We start from the raw sequence: 26,134 nt of genomic DNA, 5'->3' as shown, positions 1-26,134 counted from the left end.
ACATGCAGAGTTGGATTCAGTGCCCTAAACTTACAGATTGGGGCATACCTTGAAAAAGGGTGAGACTTCTGCCCATCAGGAAGAGAGTGCGAGAGGAGGACTCTGGGACAGGCAGTTAGCAGCAGCTAGGGGAGAGTGCGAGAGGAGGACCCTGGGACAGGCAGCCAACAGCACCTAGAGGAGAGTGCGAGAGGAGGACTCTTGGGACAGGCAGTTAGCAGCAGCTAGGGGAGAGTGCGAGAGGAGGACCCTGAGACAGGCAGTTAGCAGCAGCTAAGGGAGAGTGCGAGAGGAGGACCCTGGGACAGGCAGCCAACAGCACCTAGAGGAGAGTGCGAGAGGAGGATCCTGGGACAGGCTGCCAATAGCACCTAGAGGAGAGTGTGAGAGGAGGATCCTGGGACATGCAGCCAACAGCACCTAGAGGAGAGTGCGAGAGAAGGACTCTTGGGACAGGCAGTCAGCAGCAGCTAGAGGAGAGTGCGAGAGGAGGATCCTGGGACAGGCAGTCAGCAGCAGCTAGAGGAGAGTGCGAGAGGAGGACCCTGGGACAGGCAGCCAGCAGCACCTAGAGGAGAGTGTGAGAGGACGACCCTGGGACAGGCTGCCAACAGCACCTAGAGGAGAGTGCGATAGGAGGACTCTGGGACAGGCAGTCAGCAGCACCTAGAGGAGAGTGCGAGAGGAGGACTCTTGGGACAGGCAGTCAGCAGCAGCTAGAGGAGAGTGCGAGAGGAGGACCCTGGGACAGGCAGTCAGCAGCAGCTAGAGGAGAGTGCGAGAGGAGGACCCTGGGACAGGCAGCCAGCAGCACCTAGAAGAGAGTGCGAGAGGAAGACCCTGGGACAGGCAGCCAGCAGCACCTAGAGGAGAGTGCGAGAGGAGGACTCTTGGGACAGGCAGTCAGCAGCAGCTAGAGGAGAGTGCGAGAGGAGGACCCTGGGACAGGCAGTCAGCAGCAGCTAGAGGAGAGTGCGAGAGGAGGACCCTGGGACAGGCAGCCAGCAGCACCTAGAGGAGAGTGCGAGAGGAAGACCCTGGGACAGGCAGCCAACAGCACCTAGAGGAGAATGCGTGAGGAGGACTCTGGGACAGGCAGTCAGCAGCAGCTAGAGGAAAGTGCGAGAGGACGACCCTGGGACAGGCAGCCAACAGCACCTAGAGGAGAGTGCGAGAGGAAGACCCTGGGACAGGCAGTCAGCAGCAGCTAGAGGAGAGAGCGAGAGGAATGTCCTCTGCAATCACCGTAGCCGAGTGAAAAAAAAAGTGACATCACAGGAAAACCGTTAAGTTCATTGGTTGGTAAGTAACTGCTAGTTTGAACTACCTATTCTAAGTTGATTTCAGATTAAGGGTGACTACTAGGGCCCAGGATCGGAGGCCTAACACTTTCCAATTGATTTTAAAAAGTGTATTTTGAATCTCTATTCTAACTTGCTTTCAGATAAATATCTTTCTTTCAGATATCAGGTAAATAGGAGAAATAGTTTACAGATTGATAAATAAAGACCAGTAGAAATTTAAAAACAAATTAAATAAAATAGAGATGCAGGGCCAGGCGATGTGTTGTAGCTGCATGATGTGGGAGCTGGTGGACCCCATTGTGGTTCCTAGTGACCACATCTGTAGCAAATGTTGGTTGTTCGAGGAACTCCGGCTCAGAGTTGATGAGCTGGAGTCTGAGCTTCGGACACTGCGACACATCAGGGGAGAGTTACCTGGACACTGTGTTTCAGGAGACAGTCGCACCCCTTAGATTAACTACCTTAAATTCGGCAAGTGGTCAGGGACAGGAGGATGTGACTATGAGTGAGGCAGGTAGAGGGATCCAGGATGTAGCACTGCAGGAGCCTCAGCCCTTGCCCTTATCCAACAGCTTCGAAATTCTTGCTCCCTGTGTGGATGAGAGCGGGGACTGCAGGGAGGATGAGCAAACTGACCATAGCACCGTGGTACAGGGAGCTATTCAAGTGGGAGGAGAAAAGAGAAATGTAGTTGTAATCAGGGATAGTATAGTTAGGGGAATAGATACTGTTCTCTGTAGCCAGGATCAAGAGTCCCGAAGGCTGTGTTGCCTACCTGGTGCTAGGGTTAAGGATATCTCATCTGGGCTGTAGAGGAACTTGGGGTTGGAGGGGAAAGATCCAGTTGTCATGGTCCACGTAGGTACCAACATTATAGGTAGAAGAAGGAAAGAGGTTCTGCTGAGGGAATACAAGCAGCTAGGGGCTAAATTAAAAAGCAGAACCAAAAAGGTAATAATCTCCGGATTACTACCTGAGCCATGAGCTAATTGGCACAGGGTCAATAAGATTAAAGAGGTAAATGCGTGGCTCAAAGATTGGTGTGGGAGAAGTGGGTTCGAATTCATGGGACATTGGCAGCTGTACTGGGGAAAGAGGGAGCTATTCCGTTTGGATGGGCTCCACTTGAATCATGCTGGGACCAGAGTCCTGGCGAATCGCATAACTAGGGTCATAGATAGGGCTTTAAACTAAATAGTGGTAGGGAGGGTTCAGTTGCATGGAAATATAAAAAAATCAAAGTTTAAGGACAGGGTAAGAGTGCAGGTTAGTGACGAGGCTGATTGATATCAAAAAGTGAAAGGAAGGGACAGAATGTGTGAACGCCATATTACACCAAAGAATCATATAAGAGTAGGGAAAATTGACAATAGGGCAAACTTAAAGGCTTTGTATCTGAATGCATGTAGCATTCGGAATAAAACTAATGAGTTAACAGCACAAATAGAGATAAATAGGTATGATTTGGTGGTGATTACTGAGACATGGTTACAGGGAGAACAGGTTTGGGAGTTGAATATACAAGGGTACTGAGTGTTTCGGAAGGATAGGCAGGAAAGGAAGTGGTGTAGTTTTGTTAGTAAAGGAAGAGATCAGTGCTACAGTGAGGAATGATATAGGCACTGGAGAGCAAGATGTAGAGTCAGTCTGGGTAGAAATAAGAAATAACAAGGGAAAGAAGTTCCTGGTGGGAGTAATCTATAGGTCCCCAAACAGTAGTTTAGCAGTAGGGCACAGTATAAACCTGGAAATACTGGGAGCATGTAAGAAAGGCACGGCAATAATCATGGGTGATTTTAATATGCATATAGACTGTACTAATCAAACTGGCAAGGGTAGCCTTGAAGAAGAGTTCATAGAGTGTATTAGAGATTGTTTCTTGGTGCAATGTGTTGTGGAACCAACCAGGGAGCAGGCTATTCTGGATTTGGTTTTGTGTAATGAGATGGGATTAATTAATGATCTCATAGTAAAGGATCCTCTAGGGAAGAGTGATCATAGCATGCTAGAATTTCAAGTTCAGTTTGAGAGCGAGAAACATGAGTCCCACACTAGTGTTCTGGAGTTAAACAAAGGTAACTACATAGGCATGAGGGCAGATTTGGCCCTAGTGGACTGGGGCAGGAAGACTACAAGGTAGGACAAGTTGATGAACAGTGGCAGATATTTAAGGAGATTTTCAATTCCTCCCAAGTAAAATATATCCCAATGAGGAAGAAAGATGGTAAGAGGGGGAAAAAGCATCCATGGCTAAGTAAGGAAGTTAAAGATAACTTAAAGGCAAAAACTAAGCCATACCAAATTGCAAAGGTCAGTGGCAGGCTGGAAGATTGGGAAACTTTTAAAAATCAACAAAGGGTTACTAAAAAAATAATAAAAAAAGTAATGGTAAATTATGGAAGAAAACCGCACCTGGAGTACTGTGCACAGTTCTGGTCCCCTTACTTGAGGAAGGATGTTGTTGCACTGAAGGCGGTTCAGAGGAGGTTCACTAGATTGATTCCAGAGATGCGGGACTTGTCTTATGAGGAGAGATTGAGCAGTTTAGGCCTATACTCCCTAGAGTTTAGGAGGATGAGAGGAGGTCTAATTGAGGTATATAAGATGCTAAAGGGGATAGACAAAGTAGACGTGGAGCAGATGTTTCCCCTTCTGGGGCATTCTAGAATGAGAGGCCATAGTTTTAGGCTAAGGGGTGGTAGATTTAAATCAGAGATGAGGAGGAATTACTTTTCTCAAAGGGTGGTGAATCTGTTGAATTCACTACCTCAGAGTGCAGTGGATGCCGGGACACTGAATAAATTTAAGGAGGAGATAGACAGATTTTTAATTAATAATGGGTTGAAAGGTTATGGGGAGAGGGCGGGAAATTGGAGTTGAGGCCGAAATGAGATCAGCCATGATCGTAATGAATGGCGGGGCAGGCTTGAGGGGCTGAATTGCCTACTCCTGCTCCTAGTTCTTAAGTTCTTATCACAGATTCCCCACACCGTTGAAACCTACCATCTTTCCAGCTTTGGTGTGATTTACAGGCTGAAAACAGACTCCCCAGCCTTTGTTAGGGAGCTGTACAGAATTATGGCTGGCATGCTGCAATGAGAGGACATAAGGCAACTTCTGAGCTGCTAAAAATTGAAACGTTTGCAAAAAACATTCTGGTGCTCCTCACGTGGCCTGTGCATTGACATGCTGAGAGTAATTGGATGCGTGCTTCAACTGACTGTTGATTGTTGGAAATTAATGATTGAACTGAATTTCACCTCAGGACCTCTGGGCTGCTCATCCAGTACCATTACCACTAAATTACCATAGCCCTTATTTTACTTGTCGTTGATGCATAGCTTGGAGCTAAAAAAAGGAAATAAACAGAGAAGTTTATGCTTTTAAATAATACTATTCTTTTGCAAGTAATGCGGTGATATAATCCATCAATATTGACATCACAATGTTTTAACAGCCTTCTCTGAGTCGAAGTTCTCATTAATATTGATCAATTCACATAGTCAACTCAGCTATATTTGCATTATTTGTTAATGAAACAATATAATATAATTTCCTTAAAATGATTGTCGTTAGTCAAAAATTAATTTCAGTCTCAGTCTTCAGGTTATGTTTATATTATTTATTAACTATCATTCTTTACCTTAATTATTTCTTTAAATGTTCCTTAAAAATCCATCCCCATGCACCACTACTCCGTGGGAACTAACAGTCAATGATGTGTCCCTCTAATAATTCATCAAAGCAATAATTTTGCATGTGTCAGCTGAACAGTAAGTGCCCAAAATCCCATGGGTATCAAGCATGGCACTGGAATTATGGTGGGGCAGGATACCCAACCTCTGACTTAATTGCATTTCCCCCTCCCCAAATCCTGGGGAGAGGCTTATTTTAATTATCAGAGTGGGGAGCCACCACCATTCGAGGTGCAACAGAGGCCACCGGCCAAAGTGCTCAACAGTAAATAAAAGCATGCTGCAATCGAGGATATGAATTAATGTGTGAGATCCATCCACCTCCCCCACAATCAGTAGCAGCAGTGCCTTCAGCTGCCCAGGCTCTAAGCTCCAGAATTAATAGAGAATCATAGAATTCTCTCTCCTCCTTGAAAAAGCTCTCTAAAGCCTACCTCTTTGACCTCTTTAAGCACTGTCCTAATATCTCGTGACATACTCTTGTTTGATAACACTCCTGTGAGATGTTTTATTATATTAAAGCTACTATACAAATGCAAGTTAACGTTGATGACATAACCAGGTGAACTTGCCAAGAAGAACTGATTGTTTGAAATACTTGTAATAATTCCGTGTCCTCTATAGTATAATACTGAACCCTACAGACAAGGAAAATTCCAGGGTGATCTGAGTTAGGTGATCTGAAGCATTTGGTTGAAACAACATCACAGGGCTCAGGTAGAGGGGCCGTTGTGTAGGGATAGGGAAAATGAGCCCCTCTACTGACCCACTGGATGCTACAATAGTGGGGATATTGGATGAAGACAAGGTCAGGTTCAGTTTGATTTGTTCCATAATCAAACACATCGTAATGGTCATCTAAGTGAGATAGAGGACTGTCAACACCCTTGAAATCTACTGCATCATGAGTCATGGCCTTTAAAAGCGAAGGTGGCAAAAAGGCAGAAAACTAGAAACTAAATTTACTTAAAAAAAATATTTGTAGCACTAAACATGCTACTTGTAAAGCTTCATGTTTGCTCTTTACAAGTGGCATGTTTAGTGTTACAAACATTTTTAAAATTCTTTCCTTCTCTATGCTTTAAAAATTTGGTTCCATTGTAGTAAGTAATGCAATAATGAAATGGCTTCACATAGATCAGATATCAGTATTTATTGCTTCAAGTGTGAAATGCACTGTGTTGACCATAGCCCTAGCTGACTTGCTAAGCAAGATGTGGGTGAAGCAATAGCACCGACTCCACAAGTGAGAGTTCAGTCCCGACCAAGTTCAGTATTATTAATTAATTTGACAAAGATTTTACTTCAAATTACATTTCTGCTACTTCTACTTCATTGTTCCTTAATCAAACAGAAGGTGCTATGGATGGCTTATTACTGCGATACCACAAAAACGCTCTGACCTCTGCATGGTCAATTACCTTTTTAAACACATTTTATAGCTCGTTATTACAGAAACTGCTGAAGGAGGTACGACTGATCAGAATTCTAGTCCTTGTTGCTGTTGAAATTGTCCAGTTCTGGAAGTGAAGCAGTAGTTAAAGAAGCCAGAACAGAATAGGCAACGTAGCTCTCCTCAAGCTGAATTGGAGAAAGGCGTCCACTCTCTGCTACACAGGCAGTGTAGCAGTCTTGCTTGTAATTTCAATGTGCAGAGATTCGAGGACAAAAGAAAACTTATTTTTAAAAGTGATATTAAAGTAACAGCAAACAGGCAAATGCAATGACTACTGTGAAAGGTTTTTGAAAAATGTTTTTTTTTTTTTGCTCCCTATGCTGTTGTTGCCCTCTGCCTATGACCTCTTTCACCTTACAAATGGGTGTTAAACAATTCTGGAAGTAGAAGCCAGTACACACAGGTAAATTAAATTTCAGAATCCAATGTGCATGTGCCTAGGTTGTACAATCTTCGAACTTGCCAGGATGAGCTACACACTCACAGCTTCCAAGATACCTCCCAACTAAAATTGCTTTCATGGAAATCTTCTCTGAGCAGTCAAATACAAACAGGAAAAGAAGCAGAGACAGGCAGCTGGAATCCGACAGATAGTATACACAACACATCCCTTGCAACAACCAAACCAAAGGGGAAAAACAATGATAAACCAATGAAAACATTATTTCTTCTAGCCAATGATGTAGTGGATAAAGAGGAGAGATGAGGAGGAAAAGCAGTATTTTGTTTTATTTCCCCAAACTACTTAAAAATATATCCACTTCCTGAAATTTCGATGTTCAACATATCACAAAGTTACAACAACATAATTCAATCTTCCAACTTTTGGATGTTGCTCAAGATTTTACATTTTTATTTTTAAGCACTTTAATTGAAAATTGAAAATCCAATTTGAAACAAGCAAACAAACAATTTCTAGCTTACACACTAAAATAGGTATTAGTTGAATAAACTTTTTCAGAGTAAAATCCATCAGATTTTGACTTAAATTCGCAAATATTTATTTATTCATTTTTAATTTGTTCAGGGATGTGGGCATCCCTTCAAAGCCATCATTTATTATCCATCCCAATAGCCCTTGAGAAGGTGGTGGCGAGCTGCCTTCTTGAACTGCTCCAGTCCTTGTGGTGTAGGTATACCCACAGTGCTGTTAGGGATTTCCAGGATTATGACCCAGCGACAGTGCAGGAATAGCGATATAGCTCCAAGTGAGGATGGTGTGTGGCTTGGAGGGGAACTTGCAGGTCGTGGTGGTCCCATGCAGCTGCTGCCCTTGTCCTTCTAGGTGGTAGAGGTCCCGGGTTTGGAAGGTGCTGTCGAAGGAGCCCTGGTGAGTTGTTGCAGTGCATCTTGTAGTTGGTACACACTGCCTCTGCTGTGCTTCAGAGTGGTGGTGGTGGTGGTGGTGGTGGTGGTGGGGGGGGGGGGGGTGTGTGTGTGTGTGTGTGAATGTTGAAGGTGGTGGATGGTGTGCCAATCAAGCAGGCTGCTTTGTCCTGGATGGTATTGTGCTTCTTGACTGTTGTTGGAGCTGCACTCATCCAGGCAAGTGTAGAGTATTCAATTATACTCCTGACTTACGGTGGACAGGCTTTGGGGAGTCAGGAGGTAAGAATCTCCATGCAAAAGTACCAGCCTGTAACCTGCACTTGTAGCCACGGTATAATTTTTTTATTCTTCCATGATGTGGGTGTCACTGACTAGGCCAGCATTTTAACTGCCCATCCCTAATTGAGTAGGTGGTGGTGAACCTTCCTGAATTGCTTCAGTCATGTGATGCAGGTACACCCACAGTGGTGTTAGGGAGGGAGTTCCAGGATTTTGACCCAACGACAGTGAAGGAATAGTAATATAGTTTCAAGTCAGAATGGTGTGTGACATGGAGGAGAACTTGCAAGTGGTGGTGTTCCCATGCATGCGCTGCCCTTGTCCCTCTAGGTGGTAGATGTTGCAGGTTTGGAAGGTGCTGTCGAAAAAGCCTTGGTGAGTTCCTGTAATACATAAGACCATAGACGTAGGAGCAGAAGTAGACCATTTGGCCCATCAAGTCTGCTCCACCATTCAATGAGATCATGGCTGATCTGATAATCCTCAACTCCACTTTCCTCCCTTTTCCAAATAACCCTTGATTCCCTTGCTGATTATAAAACTGTCTATCTCAGCCTTGAATATACTTAATGACACAGCCTTGCCGGTAAAGAATTCCACAGATTCACTACCCTCTGAGAAAGAAATTCCTCCTCATCTCTGTCTTAAATGGGCGACCCCTTACTCTGAGATTGTGTCCTCTGGTCCTAGACTCTCCCACAAGGGGGAACAACTTCTCAGCATCTATCCTGTCAGCCACCTAAGAATCTTATATGTTTCAATAAGGTCGCCTCACATTCTTCTAAACTCCAATGAGTGCAGGCCCAACCTACTCAACTTCTCCTCATAAGAAAATCCCTCCATACCTGGGATCTACCTAGTGAACTTTCTCTGGACTGCCTCCAATTCCAGTATATCTTTCCTTAAATAAGGGGGACCAAAACTGTTCACAGTATTCTAGGTGTGGTCTAACAAGTACCTTGTATAGTTTTAGGAGGACTTCCCTATTTTTATACTCCATTTCCTTTGAAATAAAGGCCAGCATTGCATTTGACTTCCCTATTACCTGCTGAACTTGTATAATAGCTTTTTGTGATTCATGCACGAGGGCTCCCAAATCCCTCTGTGCTGCAGCTTTCTGCAGTCTTTCTCCATTTTCCACATATACCCGGGTATGTGGAAAATTGCCCAGGTATGACCTGTACACAAAAGGCAGGACAAATCTAACCCAGCTAATTACCTCCCCATCAGTCTACTCTTCATCATCAGTAAAGCAATGGAAGGGTCATCAACAGTGCTATCAAGTGCTTCTTGCTTAGCAATAACCTGTTCACTGACGCCCAGTTTGGGTTCCACCAGGGTCACTCAGCTCCTGACCTCATTACAGCCTTGATTCAAACATGGACAAAAGAGCTGAACTCCCGAGGTGAGGTGAGAGTGACTGCCCTTGACATCAAGGCAGCATTTGACCGAGTACGGCATCAAGGAGCCCTAGCAAAACTGCAGTCGATGGGTATCAGGGGGAAAACTCTCTGATCTTTGGAGTCATACCTAGCATGAAAGATGGTGGTTGTGGTTGTTGGAGGTCAATCATCTCAGTTCCAGGGCATCACTGCAGGAGTTCCTCAGGGTAGTGCCCTCAGCCCAATCATCTTCAGCTGCTCCATCAATGATCTTTCTTCCATCCAAGGTCAGAAGTGGGGATGTTCGCTGATGATTGCACAATGTTCAGCACCATTCACGACTCCCCAGATGCTGAAGAAGTCCATGTCCAAATGCAGCAAGACCTGGACAATATCTGGGCTTGGGCTGACAAGTGGCAAGTAACATTCGCGTCACTCAAGTGTCGGGCACTGACCACCTCCAACAAGAGAGAATCTAACCATCTCCCCATGACATTCAAGTACATTACCATCACTGAATCCTCCACAATCAACAACTTGTGGGTTACCATTGTCCAGAAACTGAACTGGATTAGCCATATAAATATTGTGGCTGCAGGAGCAGTCTGGAGTCCGGGAATTTGGGTGGAGGGTAACTCACCTCCTGATTCCCCAAATCCTGTCCACGATCTACAAGGCACAATTTTGCAGTGTGATGGAATACTGTCCTCTTGCCTGGATGAGTGCAGCGCCAACACTCAAGAAGCTTGACACCATCCAGGTCAAAGCAGCGCACTTGATTGGTACTCCATCTACCACCTTCTTCATCCACCCCCTCCACCACCGACACCCAGCGCAGCAGTGTGTACCATCTACAAGATGGTGCACACTGCTGAGTAAGTGCCACTTGATGGCACCGACGACGACACTTTCCATCACTTTGCTGATTATCGGGAGTAGACTGATGAGGCCGGGTTGGGTTTGTCCTGCTTTTTGTGGAAAGGGCATACCTGGGCAATTTTTCACATTGCCAGGTAGATGTCAGTGTTGTAGCGGTACTGGAACAACTTGGCTAGAGATGCGGCTAGTTCTGGAGCACAAGTCTTCAGTACAATTGCCAGAATGCTGTCAGGGTCCATAGCCTTTGCAGTATCCAGTGCCTTGAGCTGTTTCTTGGTATCACGTGGAGTGAATCGAATTGGCTGACAACTGGCACTTGTGATGTTGGGGACTCAGGAGGAGGCCAAGATGGATCATCCGCTCGGCACCTCTAGATGAAGATGGCTGCAAATGCTTGAGCCTTGAAATTTGCACTGATATGCAGGGCTCCCCCATCATTGAGGATGGGAATATTTGTGGAGTCTCCTCCCCCTGTTAATTATTCAATTGTTCATCACCATTCATGACTGGATGTGGCAGGACTGCCGAGATTAGGTCTGATTCATTGGTTATGGGATCGCTTGTCTCTGTCTGCATGCTGCTTCCACTGTTTGGTATGTAAGTCGCCCTTTGTTATAGCTTCAGCAGGGTGGTACCACATTTTTAGGTGTGCCTGGTGCTGCTCCTGGCATGCCGTCCTGCACTCTTCATTGAACCAGGGTTAATCACCCCAACTTGACGGTAATGGTAGAATGGGGGGCTTGCTGGGCGATGAGGTTACAGATTGTGGTTGAATTATGCTGCTGATGGCCCAAGGCCCAGTTTTGAGTTGCTAGATCTGCTGGAAATCTATCCCACTTAGCACAGTGGCAGTGCCAATGGAGAGTGTCCTTAGTGTGAAGCCGGGACTTGGTCTGCACAAGGACTGTGCAGTGGTCATTGACCAATTTGCATGGACAGATGCATCTACGGCAGGTAGAGAGGTGAGGATGAGATCAAGTAGGTATTTCCCTCTTGTTGGTTCCCTCACCAACTGTCACAAGCCCAATCTGGCAGCTACATCCTTTATGGCACTGCAGGCTCGGTCAGCAGTGGTGCTACCAAGCCACTCTTGGTGTTGGACATTGAAGTCCCCCACCCACAGTACATTCTGTGCTCTTACCACCCTCAGTGCTTTGTCCAATTGATGTTCAACATGAAAGAGTACTGATTCATCAGCTGAAAGGGGGGGGCGAGTGTAGATGGTAATCAGCAAGAGGTTTCCTTGTGCATGTTTGGCTTGATGCCCATGATACTTCATGCGGTCCAGAGTAAATGTTGAACACTCCCAGGGCAACTTCCTCCCGATTGTATACCATTGTACGCCACCTCTGGTAGGTCAGCAGGACGCTGGTGGACATGACATACTCAGGGATAGTGGTGTCTGGGGCATTTTCTGTAAGGTATGATGGAGTGAGTATGTCAGACTCTTGTTTGCCTAGTCTGTGGGACAGCTCTCCCAGTTTTGGCATAAGCCCCCTATGTTAATAAGGAGAACTCGTCAGGTTTGACAAGGCTGGGTTTGCCATTGTTAGTTCCACTGCCCAGGTTGATGCCAGGTGGTCGGTCTCGTTATATTCCTTCTAGTCTTCGTAGTGTTTGATACATTTCAGAGTCAACCACATTGTTGTGGGTGTGGAGTCACATGTAGACCAGACCAATTAAGGACAGCAGATTCCCTTCCCTAAACCAGATGGGTTTTTACAGCAATCGACAATAGTTTCATGGTCACTATTACTGAGAGACCCTTTTAATTCCAGATTTGTTAATTGAATTTTTAAACTTCACCAGCTGCCATGGTGGAATCTGAACCCATTTCCCCACAGCATTAATCTGGGCCTCTGGATTATTAGTCCAGTGACATTACCACTATGCTACCGCCTCCCCCATGCCATGCAGGCCCGGAGCAAAATTTGATCCAGAGGAAGAGCAGTTCAGCCTCTCCTGCCTCTTCAACAGATCAGTTAGATCATGGCTGGTCTGTACATCAGCTCCATTGCATCATCCTTTGTCCCCAATACTAAACGAGTGCCTAAGGTTAGGAATATGCAGTGGTGAGCTAAAAGACTTGGGATCCCTTTTGCCATATTCTCTGGTTTCCAACTCTTCAGCAAAATGTGTTTGGCTGGTTATCACTGTAAGTTTCATAGAATTAAAGAAATGTACACACAGGGGGAGGTCATATTGGCCCTCGTTAACAAGTAGCCATCGACCCTGATCCCGCTTTCCAGCTCTTGGCCCATATCCTTGTAGGTTACAGCACTTCAAGTGCATATCCAAGTGCTTTTTACTTATTATGATGGTTTTTACCTCTACATCCTTTCAGACAGTGAGTTCCAGGTTCCCACTGCCCTCTGGGTGTAAGGTTTCTCCCTCAAGTCCCCTCTAAACCTCCTATCATTCACCCTAACTCTATGCCCTCTGACTATGGGCCCCTTGGCCAAGTAGAATAGGTCCTTCCAGCAATTTTTCCACAACCTAGGTTAGACTGACTGGCCTGTAATTACTGTATATCCCCTTTCCCCCTTTTTAAACAATGGTACAAAGTTAGTTTCCTCCAGTCCTCTGGCATAACAACCAGAGAGGTTCGGAAATTAATAGTCAGAGCCTTCACTATTTCATCTCTTGATCAGATACATTTCATCTAGACCTGGGGATTTATCCACTTTCAAAATGTTAAACCCCTTAATATTTCTTAATAACCCCCTTCATTTGTTTTAGTTTAACTAACTAGTCAATAAAATAAACATCAATTCAATCTAACTACAATGCTAACAATCACTCACCTTGTACTGTGAAGATAACAAAACTTCATGTTGTGACTTCAAATAGCTAACTTTACAATATGGTCTGAACAAACTTTTTTTTATACAGTAAGTGGGATGCACAGCCTGAGAGTGTGGTGGAGGCACATTCAATTGTGGCCTTCAAATGAATTGCTTCTGCAGTCAGCCGATACAGACACAATGGATCAAACGGTCCTCTTCCTTGATGTAATCATGCTATGTTTCACCTAATTTGCAAGCAGTGAGTTACAACAATTACTGGCTGGTGGGGGTAGTGGGTGGGGTGGATGAGGGTGGTGAGTAGAAGAATTATAGGTAACATTATATATCTCACAGGAAGGTGTAAAATCAGACATGAATGGTCATGTCAAAACATCTTAAAGGGAGTGTCTCTCTAATTTTACTTCACTGACAATTTGGGTTACTTTCACCTTTGCCCCCAATTTCCTCCCCTCCTTTCCTGAAGGCAATGAGCTTGCCAAGATACCAAATTGCAGGCACCAGTTGCGTGACAATAACTCAACCAAGTCGCCATTCATCACATGAGTGAGCCCAGATAATAAGTATAAACAGGTTATTGACCACTAACTGTTCTGGCCCAATGTCTTCACAAGTTTAATAAGGGAACAGTAATTGAACAAGGGCAGGAATTCTAGCGGACCTTTTCTCCAGCAACACACTTGCTGATGTGACAGCACTTTTCTTAAAATTACAGTAGTAAGATGCAATTTTTGCTTGCTATATACTAATGTACAGAATTTCAATGAATTGCCATGTGAATGCTCTTCCAATTCACCGACAGCAATTAAAAAAGATTACCCACTCTGTAAAGTACTTTTCATTCTCTATGCAACATGGGATTACAGACTACTTTGAACAAAGGAAGCCACATGGTGAGCATATCAATAAACGAACATACGAAACAGGAGCAAGAACAGGCCATTTGCCCCCTTGAGCCTACTCCTCCATTCAATAAAATCATGGCTGATCTGACTGTGGTCTGAGGGAATCTATACTTTTAAATATAATTTGTATGTTTTTGAGGCAGAGCCTACCTCAAAATAGAAGCCAAACTGAAATTGAAACCTAAAGCAGAAAAGATAAAACATAGAAACGAAACTGATCTTCCCAGTCTCTAAGGCTATCAAGAGCAAGCCGAGGTTGCGAAATCAAAACTCAACCTTACTAAAAGATACAAAAGGACACAGATCAGTCCAAGCTGAGCAGTAGCAGTTGTTGAGTACACTGCAGCAGAACAGACAAGCTGAAGATGACTCCAGAATAAGAGGCTAGATTCAGAAGCTGAGAATATGCAGAAAATAAGTTGCTGTAGCTGTTTCTGTTGCTTGAAGATAACAGTGGTGGATCTACATCATCCAGACCAAGCTGAGCAGGTTCTCCAGACGTGTGTCATTTGTGGTGAAGGCTGTCCCCCTGGAACTCAGGTTGGGTGTGCGCTGCTGTCAGCTGGAGATCAGGCTAGCTTCTAGGAGAAGAGCTGAAATTTCTTGTGAGGAAGACAAAGAAGCACTTTGTGCCTCACAGTGATCACTAAAATCTGAGTGGAGCACTGAACCAATTTGAAAGATCTATATTAGTTTTTTGCTATTCATAGTTTATATTCAACCACTATTTGCCTGTTAATGCATGTTTAACTCATGTTAATTCTGGATGTTAGAGTACAGTATAAATAGTATTTAGTGTTTGCTTTGTTGAGACTCTTGTATAGTAAAAATTCTTCTGTTTGAAACCATTCTTAAATTCTGCGCCCTGGTTCTCAGCTTCCCCATGAAAGGAAAAATTCTCTCAGCATCTACCTATCAAGCCCCCTCAGAATCTTATATGTTTCAATAAGATCACCTATCATTTTTCTAAACTCCAATGAGTATAGGCCCAAGCTGCTCAGTCTTTCGACATAAAACAAACCCCTCATTGCAGAAATCAGCTTTGTGAACATTCACTGAATTGCTTTCGATGCAAATATGTCCCTCCTTAAGTAAGGTGACCAAAACTGCCAAAGTGGGCAACCTCACATTTTTCCATATTATGCTCCATCTGCCTATATTTTGCCCACTCACTTAACCTGTCTATTTCCCTTTTTTAATTAATTCACGGGATGTGGGCTTCACTGGCTGGGCCACCATTTATTGCCTATCCCTAGTTGCCCTTGAGAAGGTGGTGGTGAGCTGCCTTCTTGAACCACTGCAGTCCATGTGGTGTAGGTACACCCACAGTGCTGTTAGGGAGTTCCAGGATTTTGACCCAGTGACAGTGAAGGAATGGCGATATATTTCCAAGTCAGGATGGTGAGTGACTTGGAGGGGAGCTTCCAGGTCGTGGTGTTCCCTTCTATCTGCTGCCCTTGTCCTTCTAGGTGGTAGTGGTCATGGGTTTGGAAGGTGCTGTCTAAGGAGCCTTGATGAATTCCCACAGTGCATCTTGTAAATGGTACACACTGCTGCTACTGTGCATCGGTGGTGGAGGGAGTGAATGTTTGTGGACGTGGTGCCGATCAAGCAGACTGCTTTGTCCTGGACGGTGCCCAGCTTTATCAGTGTTGTGGGAGCTACACTCATCCAGGTAAGTGGGGAGTATTCCATTACACTCCTGACTTGTGCTTTGTAGACAGGCTTTGGGGAGTCAGGAGATGAGTCACTCAATGCAAGATTCCTAGCCTCTGACCTGCTCTTGCAGCCACAGTATTTATACGGCTTGTCCAGTTCAGTTTCTGGTCAATGGTAACCCCCAGGATGTTGATAGTGGGGGATTCAGTGATGGTAATGCCATTGAACATCAAGGGGTGATGGTTGGATTGTCTCTTGTTGGAGATGGTCATTGCCTGCCACTTGAGTGGCGTGAGCGTTACTTGCCGCTTGTCAGCCCAAGCCTGGACATTGTCCAGGTCTTGCTGCATTTGGGCATGGACTGCTTCAGTATTTGAGGAGTCCCGAATGGTGCTGAACATTGGGCAATCATCAGCGAACATCCCCACTTCTGACCTTATGATGGAAGGAAGGTCATTGATGAAGCATCTGAGGATGGTTGGGCCTAGGACACTACCCTGAGGAACTCCTGCAGTTAAGTCCTGGAGCTGAGATGACTGACCTCCAACAACTACAACCATCTTCCTTTGTGCTAGATGTGACTCCAGCCTTGTGCTGCAGGCCTGTTTCACCTCAGTGGTGGTACTACACAGTAGCGCCTTAAAATGTCATATGTACGTCATTTTCAGATGTTGGAAAGTCTAAAATTTAAGTGAAATATTCAATACTCAAAAACATTCATAAATCTTGGTAACATTTAAAAATAGGAATATCTTTAACTGTATCAATGTGAAATCTTTCTGATTTTGGAATTCACTAGTTAATGCTTGAGCTTTTTTACTCCCAAACTCCCATAATTTTAAACCCATAAGTATATGGTTTCTCTCTGTCCTGGAGACATTTTGCTGAAACCCAAGTATAGGTTTAGGTCAGTGAAAGGAATAATGATTGCCATTTAAGATGATGACTCTTGCAGAAAATAGCATAATTTTCAACGCCTTTTAATAGTTTGCTTTGCAACAGTCAATTTACATTTCAATTGTACACTACAGAGACCAAATGCAGGGATTACGAAATCTGCTGCAATTTTATTCCTAACCAGTACCAGACTTACATTTGGGTTTGAGTGGGAGTAATCAGGCAGAGGATGGCCTCTCCATCCTTTAATTCCTTTGAAAACTTAATTTTCATTTAAGTCTTTGAAGTTTTCTTTTCCCAACAGAGTTAATTACTGGAACTGTCACATTTGTGATTCTTCAAAAGAACTTTATGAAAAATTGCATGAAGTAGAAATTACTACATTACTACATATTTTAGGGAACATTAACTGACTTTAAGGGGAACAGTTTGTAGAGTGTTTATTTACAAATTCGTCTTTTGTAAACTGATAGATTTTCCGCATTTTCATATTGTTCCTCAGTTTTCCTCTTTTTGTTTCCAAACTTCCTCTTGAGCTCAAAACCTCCAACCCACCCCATCTACCCTTGTCTTGCTCATTGACCATCTCCAGCAATCAGAGGAGATAAGGTTGTTTCTGCTAGTTTTTCCTACCAGGATATGAATGGAACGCTGGAAAGGTCAAGAGAATTGCTGGCACTTATCCAAAATACAGGTGAAGTTTGCTTCCACAACTCCACCTCCAACCAATCTTCTCCACCCCCAAATCCCCCATTAGCTGAAACCTTCAACATTTTTGTGCTCTTGCAATTTCCTCCAGCCTCTAACCCTGCTGTTAATTCTCCACTTTTTGTGTCAAGAGAATTAGGCATGAGCTGGATGTAAAGTTGTGGGAAATTAGAAATTAGAATTTGGAGAAATTTGTCATCAAGAGTGATGATTTTAGAAATGGAGGGTTTGTGAACAGGAGATCAATAGAGGGCAGCAAGGACACAGATAATGGGCAGTGGACTCATTGTGAAATGAGAAGGGTTGTCCTGAGGAAGTTAAGAGTCTGAATTAGGGGCAAAGTCGCACATTTTCTGGTCAGAACTACACTAGTTAGTTAACTTTGGCTTTGGAAATGCTGCAATGGTTCATCCATGGCATGTTGGGTATCGTTGGAAGCTGACTCCATGCTTATGGATAATGACAATGGGAGGTGTCATACAGAAGATGGTAAATAAGGAGGGGGGCCAGGGACGTCATCTTAGGCCACACTTATAAGTGATCTGACAGCATCTGTGGAGAGGAATACAGCCGACGCCTCGAGTCCGTATGACCCCATATCTGATGAGGGGTCATACGGACTCGAGGCGTCAGCTGTGTTCCTCTCCGCAGATGCTGTCAGACCTGCTGAGCTTTTCCAGGTAGTTTTGTTCTAGATTTCCAGCATCCGCAGTATTTTGCTTTTATCTTATAAGTGATCTGTTTGAAGCAAGGAAAATCCATTACAGGAAATGTGTTGGGTATGTTAATTCAGGTAGAAATGGAACCATGGAGATTGACCATGAGGAAAGAGTAGTACATTTTGATAAAGAAGAATACTATGAATGGAGGAAAGCTGGGTGATGTAGACCACAGATGGATTGGGGGAGGGGGGGGGGGGTGGTGTCACTAGATGTTAAAATCAGCACCTTAAATGGATAAGGCTTTAAATAGTGTGCAGTTTGGGCTCTATACTTTAAGGAGGGTATGGAGGCAAAAGACAGGGTATATCACAGTTTCACTGGGATGCTGCCAATATAAGGAAACAGAATTCTGAAAGCAGACATGAAAATTCCACTTGTTCTTCTTTGAATAGAGAAGATTAGGCTCCAGGACATCACTGCAGGAGTTCCTCAGGCTAGTGTTGTCGGCCAAACCATCTTTAGCTGCTTCATCAATGACCTTCCTTCCATCATAAGGTCAGAGGTGGGGATGTTCGCTGATGATTGCACAATGTTCAGCACCATTCGCGACTCATCAGATACAGTAGCAGTCCATATTAAATGCAGCAAGACCTGGACAATACTCAAACTTCAACCGACAAGTGACAAGTAACATTCGCGCCACACAAGTGTCAACTCCAACAAGAGAGATCTAACCCTCAACCCTTGATGTTCAATGGCATTACCATCACTGCATCCACTACTACCAACATCCTGAGGGTTACCATTGACCAGAAACTGAACTGGACTAGCCATATGAATACTGTGGCTACAAGAGCAGGTCAGAGGCTAGGAATAGTGCGACGCGTAACTCATCTCTTGACTCCCCAAAGCCTGCCCACCATCTACAAGGCACAAGTCAGGAATGTGATGTAATACTCCCCACTTGCCTGGATGAATGCAGCTCCCACAACACTCAAGAAGTTTGACACCATCCAGGACAAAGCAGCCCGCTTGATTAGCACCACACACAAACATTCACTCCCTCCACCACAGATGCAGAGTAGCAGCAGTGTGTACCATCTAGAAGATGCACTGCAGGAATTCACCAAGGCTCCTGCGACACCACCTTCCAAACCCATGGTCACTATCATCTAGAAAGACAAGGGCAGCAGATAGATGGGAACATCATGACCTGGAAGGTCCCCCCCCCCCAAGTCACTCAGCATCCTGACTTGGAAATATATCACCGTTCCTTCACTGTCACTGGGTCAAAACCCTGGAACTCCCCTAACAGCACTGTGAGTTTACCTACATCACATGGACCGCAGCGGTTCAAAAAGGCAGCTTTCACCACCATCTTCTTAAGGGCAACTAGGGATGGGCAATAAATGCTGGCCCAGCCAGCGAAGCCCACACACCGTAAATGAATAAAAGAAAATTAAAGAGTGATTTGATGGGAATTTAAAACTATGAAGTCACAAGACAGAGTGGGTAGAACAACTGGCCATGATTTTTATGACGCTGACAGTAGTGGTGGAATTTAAAAATGTCGGATGGGACCCGATTTTGAGATTTCCAATCCCATTCCTGGCACCCCTAATTTTTGCTGGCACGGAATAAGGGCATGGGTTGCGAGCCCACACGCTGCACTCCCAACTTGGATGGCTCCATTCCTGGGGTAGGCATCTGCTCACAATTTTTGTGGAGTCAGATCAGCTTCTCCATGACTTGTGGTTCATGTTCCTCAGACGAGTCATGAACCACAGTCTGGATTCAGGAACCTTTTGAAAGGTAAGGTTAATAAGGCCTTACCCTTGCCCCCCATATGCCAACTCATGCCCCCCACCCACTCCCCATGGACCCTCATAGCCCTCATGCCAACTGACACCCCCCACCCACCCTCAATGGCCCTTCATACCCTCCATGCCAACTCATGGTATCTTCATGCCAATGCACCCAGCATACGCACTGTACAGAACCAATGAGCCCTACACTAACAATGGCATGTGTGGAACTGCTAGAAACACACCCGTTCATCATTTTCTTAAAATAAAACGGCTGTTGTTACAACCCTATAAAAACGTCAAGCTGGCCTTTATTTTAAGTACAAGATTGTATTGGGCTTCGGTCAATCCACAACTGGAATACTTTGCACAGCTTTGGTCTCCATATCTGGAAAGGATTTACTTGCCTTGGAGGTGGAATTAGTGGAAGTTCACCAGGTTGATTCCTGGAATGAAAGGGCTGTCCTATAATAAGAGGCTGAGTAAATGGGGCCCATACTCTCTGGAATTTAGAAGAGTGGGAGGTGATCTCATTGAACCATACAAGATTCTGATGGGGCTTGATAGGGAAAACACAGAGGTTGTTTCTTTTGGTTGGGGAATCTAGAGTTGGGGCAGGGTCATAGTCTGAGGTTAAGGTTCTCTCATTTAGCACTGAGATGAGGAGAAATTCCTTCACTTAGAGGTTTGTGAATCTTGGAATTCGCTGCCCCAGAAGGTTATGGATGCTCCATCGTTGAGTATTAACAATGAGATAGACAGATTTTATTAGACAGACAGTGTTTGTACAGAAAACCAGCCATGATTTAAAAAAAAATGTTTTATTCTTTATAGGATGTGGGTGTCGCTGGCAGGGCCAACATTTGTTGCTCATCCCTAATTGCCCTTGAACTGAGCGGCTTGCTCACTCATTTCAGAGGGCAGTTAAGAGTCGATCACATTGCTGTGGGTCTGGAATCACATGCAGACCAGACCAGGTAAGGATGGCAATTTTGCTTCCCCAAATGGGTTTTTAATGACAATCGATGTTAGTTTCATGGTCACCATTACAGAGAGTAGCTTTATAATTCCATGTTTTTATTAACTGAATTCAAATTCCACCAGCTGCCATGGTGGGATTTGAACCCAGGTCCCCAAGTCATTAGCCTAGTCCTTTAGATTACTAGTCCAGCAACATTACCACTACTTCACACCGCCTCTCCCGAATGGTGAAGCAGGCTCGAGGGAACATAAGTCTATATCTATTTCTTATGCACTATTTTGTAGCCAACTTGCTATCCAATTTGCTTGCTTTGCTGTTAGCATACATTTTGCTGGTGGTTTCAGCAATTGATTCTCCAGTAATTCTAAATCCCTCCTGTGTCATGCCTTGCAGAATACCATTTAACTTATATTGCCACAATTTATTTTCTTTCCCCATTATACTTCATAGTTATCCACACTAAATGCATCTGCCATTCACTAGCAATTGAGGTTAATTACTTCTCTCCCAGTCAATCGACATAATTGTTGTTTCATCAATTAACTCAGCACAGACAAGAATCAAATTTGTGAAATTCTTCATCTGTATGCAACATTTATCGATTGATCCATCATAGCTTCCCAGTATTTTTGTTCAAGTTCTGTGTAGATGTGTTCCAATTGTTCACCAATACATTAATTGAATGGTCACCTACTGTAATTTCCTTAGGAAGTGCATAGCTTGTTACAAAGGTAGGGTTTCACCACTTCCCATAATATAGATGCCATTGCTTCAGAAATGTTAATAGGTTGTAAATAATTATGAAGCCCTGCAGTCATTTTAATAGCCATTCTTGTGTATTAAAAGTTCATTAAAGGCTCTATTTAAAAGACAAAGGTTCTCACTATTCTGCATCATGTAAGAACATGATCAAACAAAGCTTCTTTCAGACTATTTGTCATAAAAATTCAAATTAAAGTAGTTATAGATGAAGGAGAGTTAGTATATTGAAAAGTAAACAAGTGGGATTAGACAGTTAATTGTGCTCATCTTACTCATAAACTCCTGAAATATCAGTAGCTTCTTTAATTTTTTAGGGTGAATACTGTGATCTTCCAAGTGAAGTGTGACAGTTCTGGGTAATAGAACATCTGATCTAATTTTGTCATCCAGTCTTAGCAGTAAGCATTCCGTTTCCAGGTATAATTCATTGTAAAATGAGCTTTACGCTTGCTCCATAATGTATTCTAGCCTCATCCCCCAAAAAAGGGTTCCCATCTCCAACTGCTGCAGGATCATTTTTTCACATCTGCCACTGGCACTCTTGTCACTTCTCTAAGTGAGATTGCTAATTCTGTGCCAATTAGTGGCAAGTTTAGCAATTTTGTCCTGTTGGCGCTCACATACTATATAAATACTGTGGCTACAAAAACAGGTCAGAAGTTGGGAATACTGCGACAAATAGCTCACCTCCTGACCCACCAAAACCATTTAGAAGGCACAAATTCAGAATGTGATGGAATACTCTTTCTTTCTTTCTTTTTTATATTCATTCATGGGATGTGGACTTCGCTGGCTGGGCCAGCATTTATTGCCCATCCCTAGTTGCCCCTGAGAAGGTGGTGGTGAGCTGTCTTCTTGAACTGCTGCAGTCCATGTGGTGTAGGTACACCCACAGTGCTCTTAGGAATGGAGTTTCAGGATTTTGACCCAGCGATAGTGAAGGAATGACGATACATTTCCAAGTCAGGATGGTGAGTGACTTGGAAGGGAACTTCCAGGTGGTGGTGTTCCCATCTATCTGCTGCCCTTGTCCTTCTAGGTGATAATGGTCGTGGATGAATGCAACTCCAACAACATTCAAGAAGCTCAACACCATCCAAGACAAAGTGGCACTCTTTTCCACTCCCTCGACCACCAGCGCACAGTGGCAGCAGTCCGTGCCATCTACAAGATGCACTGCAGTAACTCGTCAAGCCTCCTTTAACATCACTTTCCAAAACTGCGACCTCTACCATCTAGAAGGACAAGGCCAGCAAACACATGAGGACACTGTTACCTGCAAGTACCCCTCCAAAGATGTGGCAGCCATGGTTCAGTTGGCAGCACCTCTGAGTTGCAAGGTTCCAGGTTCAAATCCCAATCTAGGGCTTGAGCACAAAAATCAAGTGCAGCACTGACAGAGCTCTGCACTGTTAATAGTGCAGACTTTCAGATGAAATGTTAAGTCGAGGCTCCACCTGCCTGCTCAGGCGGATGTAAAAGATCCCTTGGCACTATTTTGAAGAAGAGCAGGGGATTTATCCCTCAACCAACATCACAAAAACAGATTAGCTGGTCATCCTAACATTTTTGTTTGTGCTCAAATTGGCTGCCACGTTTCCTACATTAGAATAGAGCTAGACAATATTTAATTGGCTGTAAAACACTTTGGGACATCCGGTAATTGCAAAAGGCACTACATAAATGCAAATCTTTCTTTCACTCACCTTTCTGACTTGGAACTATATCGCCATTCTTTCACTGTCGCTGGGTCAAAACCTTGGAACTCCCTCCCTAATAGCACTGTGGGTGTACACATGGACTGCAGCAGTTCAAGAAGGCAGCTCACCATCAGCTTCTCGAGAGTAGGGATGGGCACCAAATGCTGACCTTGCTAGCAATGCTCACGTTCCATGAATGAATTTTTAAAAAACTGCCCAATCTACACAGGAACTTTACATTTCAGGTAAACTCTAACTTGGATAACAGTGTACTAATCAACTGAGCCATCCAACCTCTATGCCAATTTACCTTTATCAAGAATAACTATCTTGCACTACTTAACTATATGGAATATCATAGCTGAGTTTGGTCCTAACTAGATGGATAGCAGTGACTCATTTTTATTCCTGTCCAGCTCAGTCATGTTAAGCAAAGTTTCTCCAGCCCCTAATGTTAACTTAAGAGATGTTTGCCACTGTACAACACAGTAAAGCTCATCTACTTATTGATTAAAGTTCTTCCCAATCACCAACTTTTAGCATGCTTCTTCTCACTTAAAATAAATCTGTCCAAATTATGTTACACAGTGCAAACATGATTTATTATTTAAATAACTACAAAATAAATACAAACAGAGGCCAGCAAAACATTTGCGGTATAAGTAGTACCTTTATTGTAACAGTACTTCTTTAAATTCCCATCCCATCCCTTTTATCCCTCTCATATCAAACCCATTCCAGCCCTTCTTCCTCTGCCATCCTCATTCCATTCCTCCCATACAATACCACCTTCTTCCTATGCCATCCTCATTCCATTCCTCCCATACAATACCACCCCATTCCATACCTTTCATGCCATTCCATCCCCCAACAGTGCCCTCTACAAACCCCTCACCCCCGTGTCTTCCATCATCCCCTACACCCCATACCGTCCCTCCTCCCACTCTCCAGCATTGTAACTTTGCTCCCCTTACACTTTTTGTTTCTCCACCAACAGCACCCCCCGACCTCTATCAACACGTCCCAGTCCTCCGTGCACGGTACATACGCCAGGCTCCGTCCTCCAAATCTATCCGCTAGACCAATCAGAACAGTGTGGAGAAAAACTGATTATTAAAGATGATTTAATTGATGGAGAAAACATGACATCAGTAGGATATTTTTAAACAATCAAAAAGCAGAAAATAGGCATCCCTATCTGACAGCAACACGATTGAACAACCATTATTAATTTTGTTTTTATTCGTTCATGGGATTTGAATTTCTTGCCCATCCCCAATTGCCCTTGTCACAAGTAGGCTAGACCAGGTAAGGACAGCAGATATCCTTCCCTACAATCGGCAATGGTATTGTGCTCATCATCAGGCTTTTAATTCCAGATTTTATTGGATTTATATTTCACCATTTGCCATGGTGGGATTCGAACCCCAGTCCCCAGATGATAACCCTGGGTCTCTGGAATACTAATGACAATACCATTATACCACCACCTCCCTACTGGAAAGGAGGTAATCAATTCTTCCAATCCTCCTCTTTCAAGCTTTACATCCTGTTTCTAAGATGCTCATTTAAGGAAATAAGTAGAATGTAAAATCACATAGAGAATATATGTAATGCTTTGGAACACAGCTCAATATGCTAAATTGAATGCTGCTTTAAAATTTTGCAGCATCTCCATTATAATCCATTGAAGCACATTCTGCATCACACCTAAAGACGTGACAAATTTCAGAATGTATTCCGTTTGGTGCTCATCTGCGACAGAAGTATTTCAGAGAATGTAAATGAGTTTTTGTTTTTGACACTATTACACTCTTCAACCAGAGGAGCTAACATCGCAACTCCAGTTCTAATTATATTTAGTTTATATTATAGTTTTTATTATTCAGGGGAGAGCAGATAGATATTTGGGTGGTCTGAAGGAGAAAGGGAAGGAAATGGTTGAGGAAGGTTGCCTTCAATAACAACGCATATTTATATAGAATGAAAACAGAAAGTGCTATTAAAACTCAGTAGGTCTGGCAGCATCTGTGGAGAGAGAAACGGAGTTAATGTTTCAAGTCCAATGACTCTTCTTCGGAATTTACAAAGAGGAAGTTGTTCTTCTGAAGAAGAGTCATTTGACTCAAAACATTAACTCTGTTTCTCTCTCTGCAGAAACTGCCAGACCTGCTGAGCTTTTCCAGCTCTTGTTTACATTTTAGATTCCCAACATCCACAGTACTTTGCTTCCATTTTAATATATTTATATAGCACAAAAGGGAAATCATGTTTGACAAATTTAGAATATTTTGAGGGTGTAATTATATTAGCATGGATAGAGGATTGGTTAAGGAGGCAGACAGAAGGAATAAATGAAGCATTTTCAAGTTGGCAGGCTGTAACTAGTGGAGAGCCGCAAAAATCACTGCTGGGGCCTCAGCTATTTACAATCTATATTAATGACCTAGACAAAGGTACCAAGAAATACAAAGTTAGGTGGGAATGCAAAATGTGAGGAGGACAAAGGAGGATGCAAAGAGATATAGAAATGTTAAGTGTGTGAGCAAAGAGATGACAGATGGAGTATAATGTGGGAAAATGTGAGACTATTCAATTTGGTTGCAAGGATAGAAAAGCGTAATATTTTTTAAAAGGCATGAAACTTGTAAATGTAGATATTCAGAGGGTCTCGGGTGTACTTGTACAAGGAACACAAAGTCAGCATGCAGGTACAGGAAGCAAATAGGAAGGCAAATGCATGATGGCCTTTATTGCAAGAGGATTGGAGTACAAGAACAAGGAAGTTTTGCTACAATTGTAAAGGCCTTTGGTGAGGCAACACCTGGAGTACTGTGCACAGTTTTGGTCAGCATATTTAAGGAAGGATACACTTGCATTGGAAGTGGTGTAATGACAGTTCACTGGGATGAGAGTGTTGACCTAC

The 26,134-nt window shown here is 43.7% G+C and overlaps 1 protein-coding gene across 5 annotated transcripts in view; it reads right to left on the bottom strand.

Annotated features, from left to right (window-relative positions):
- The window catches only part of dym (dymeclin), a 531,615-nt gene that overhangs the window by 138,887 nt on the left and 366,594 nt on the right, over positions 1–26,134 (bottom strand). Inside the window, exon 15 of one of the 5 annotated variants that reach the window (XM_078552778.1) lies at positions 7,994–8,446. The exons of the other annotated variants lie outside the window; for them this stretch is intronic. Coding sequence (XP_078408904.1) covers positions 8,390–8,446 — 57 coding nt within the window. The 3' untranslated portion in view covers positions 7,994–8,389. Of the gene's footprint in view, positions 1–7,993; positions 8,447–26,134 lie in introns of those variants that run through there. 5 annotated transcript variants of the gene reach the window in all.

The sequence above is a fragment of the Cetorhinus maximus genome, chromosome 1 (assembly GCF_964194155.1).
Source record: "Cetorhinus maximus chromosome 1, sCetMax3.hap1.1, whole genome shotgun sequence".
Taxonomy (NCBI): Eukaryota; Metazoa; Chordata; class Chondrichthyes; order Lamniformes; family Cetorhinidae; genus Cetorhinus; species Cetorhinus maximus.
Note: the sequence above shows the minus strand (reverse complement) of the source record. Positions and strands in the feature narration are given on the sequence as shown.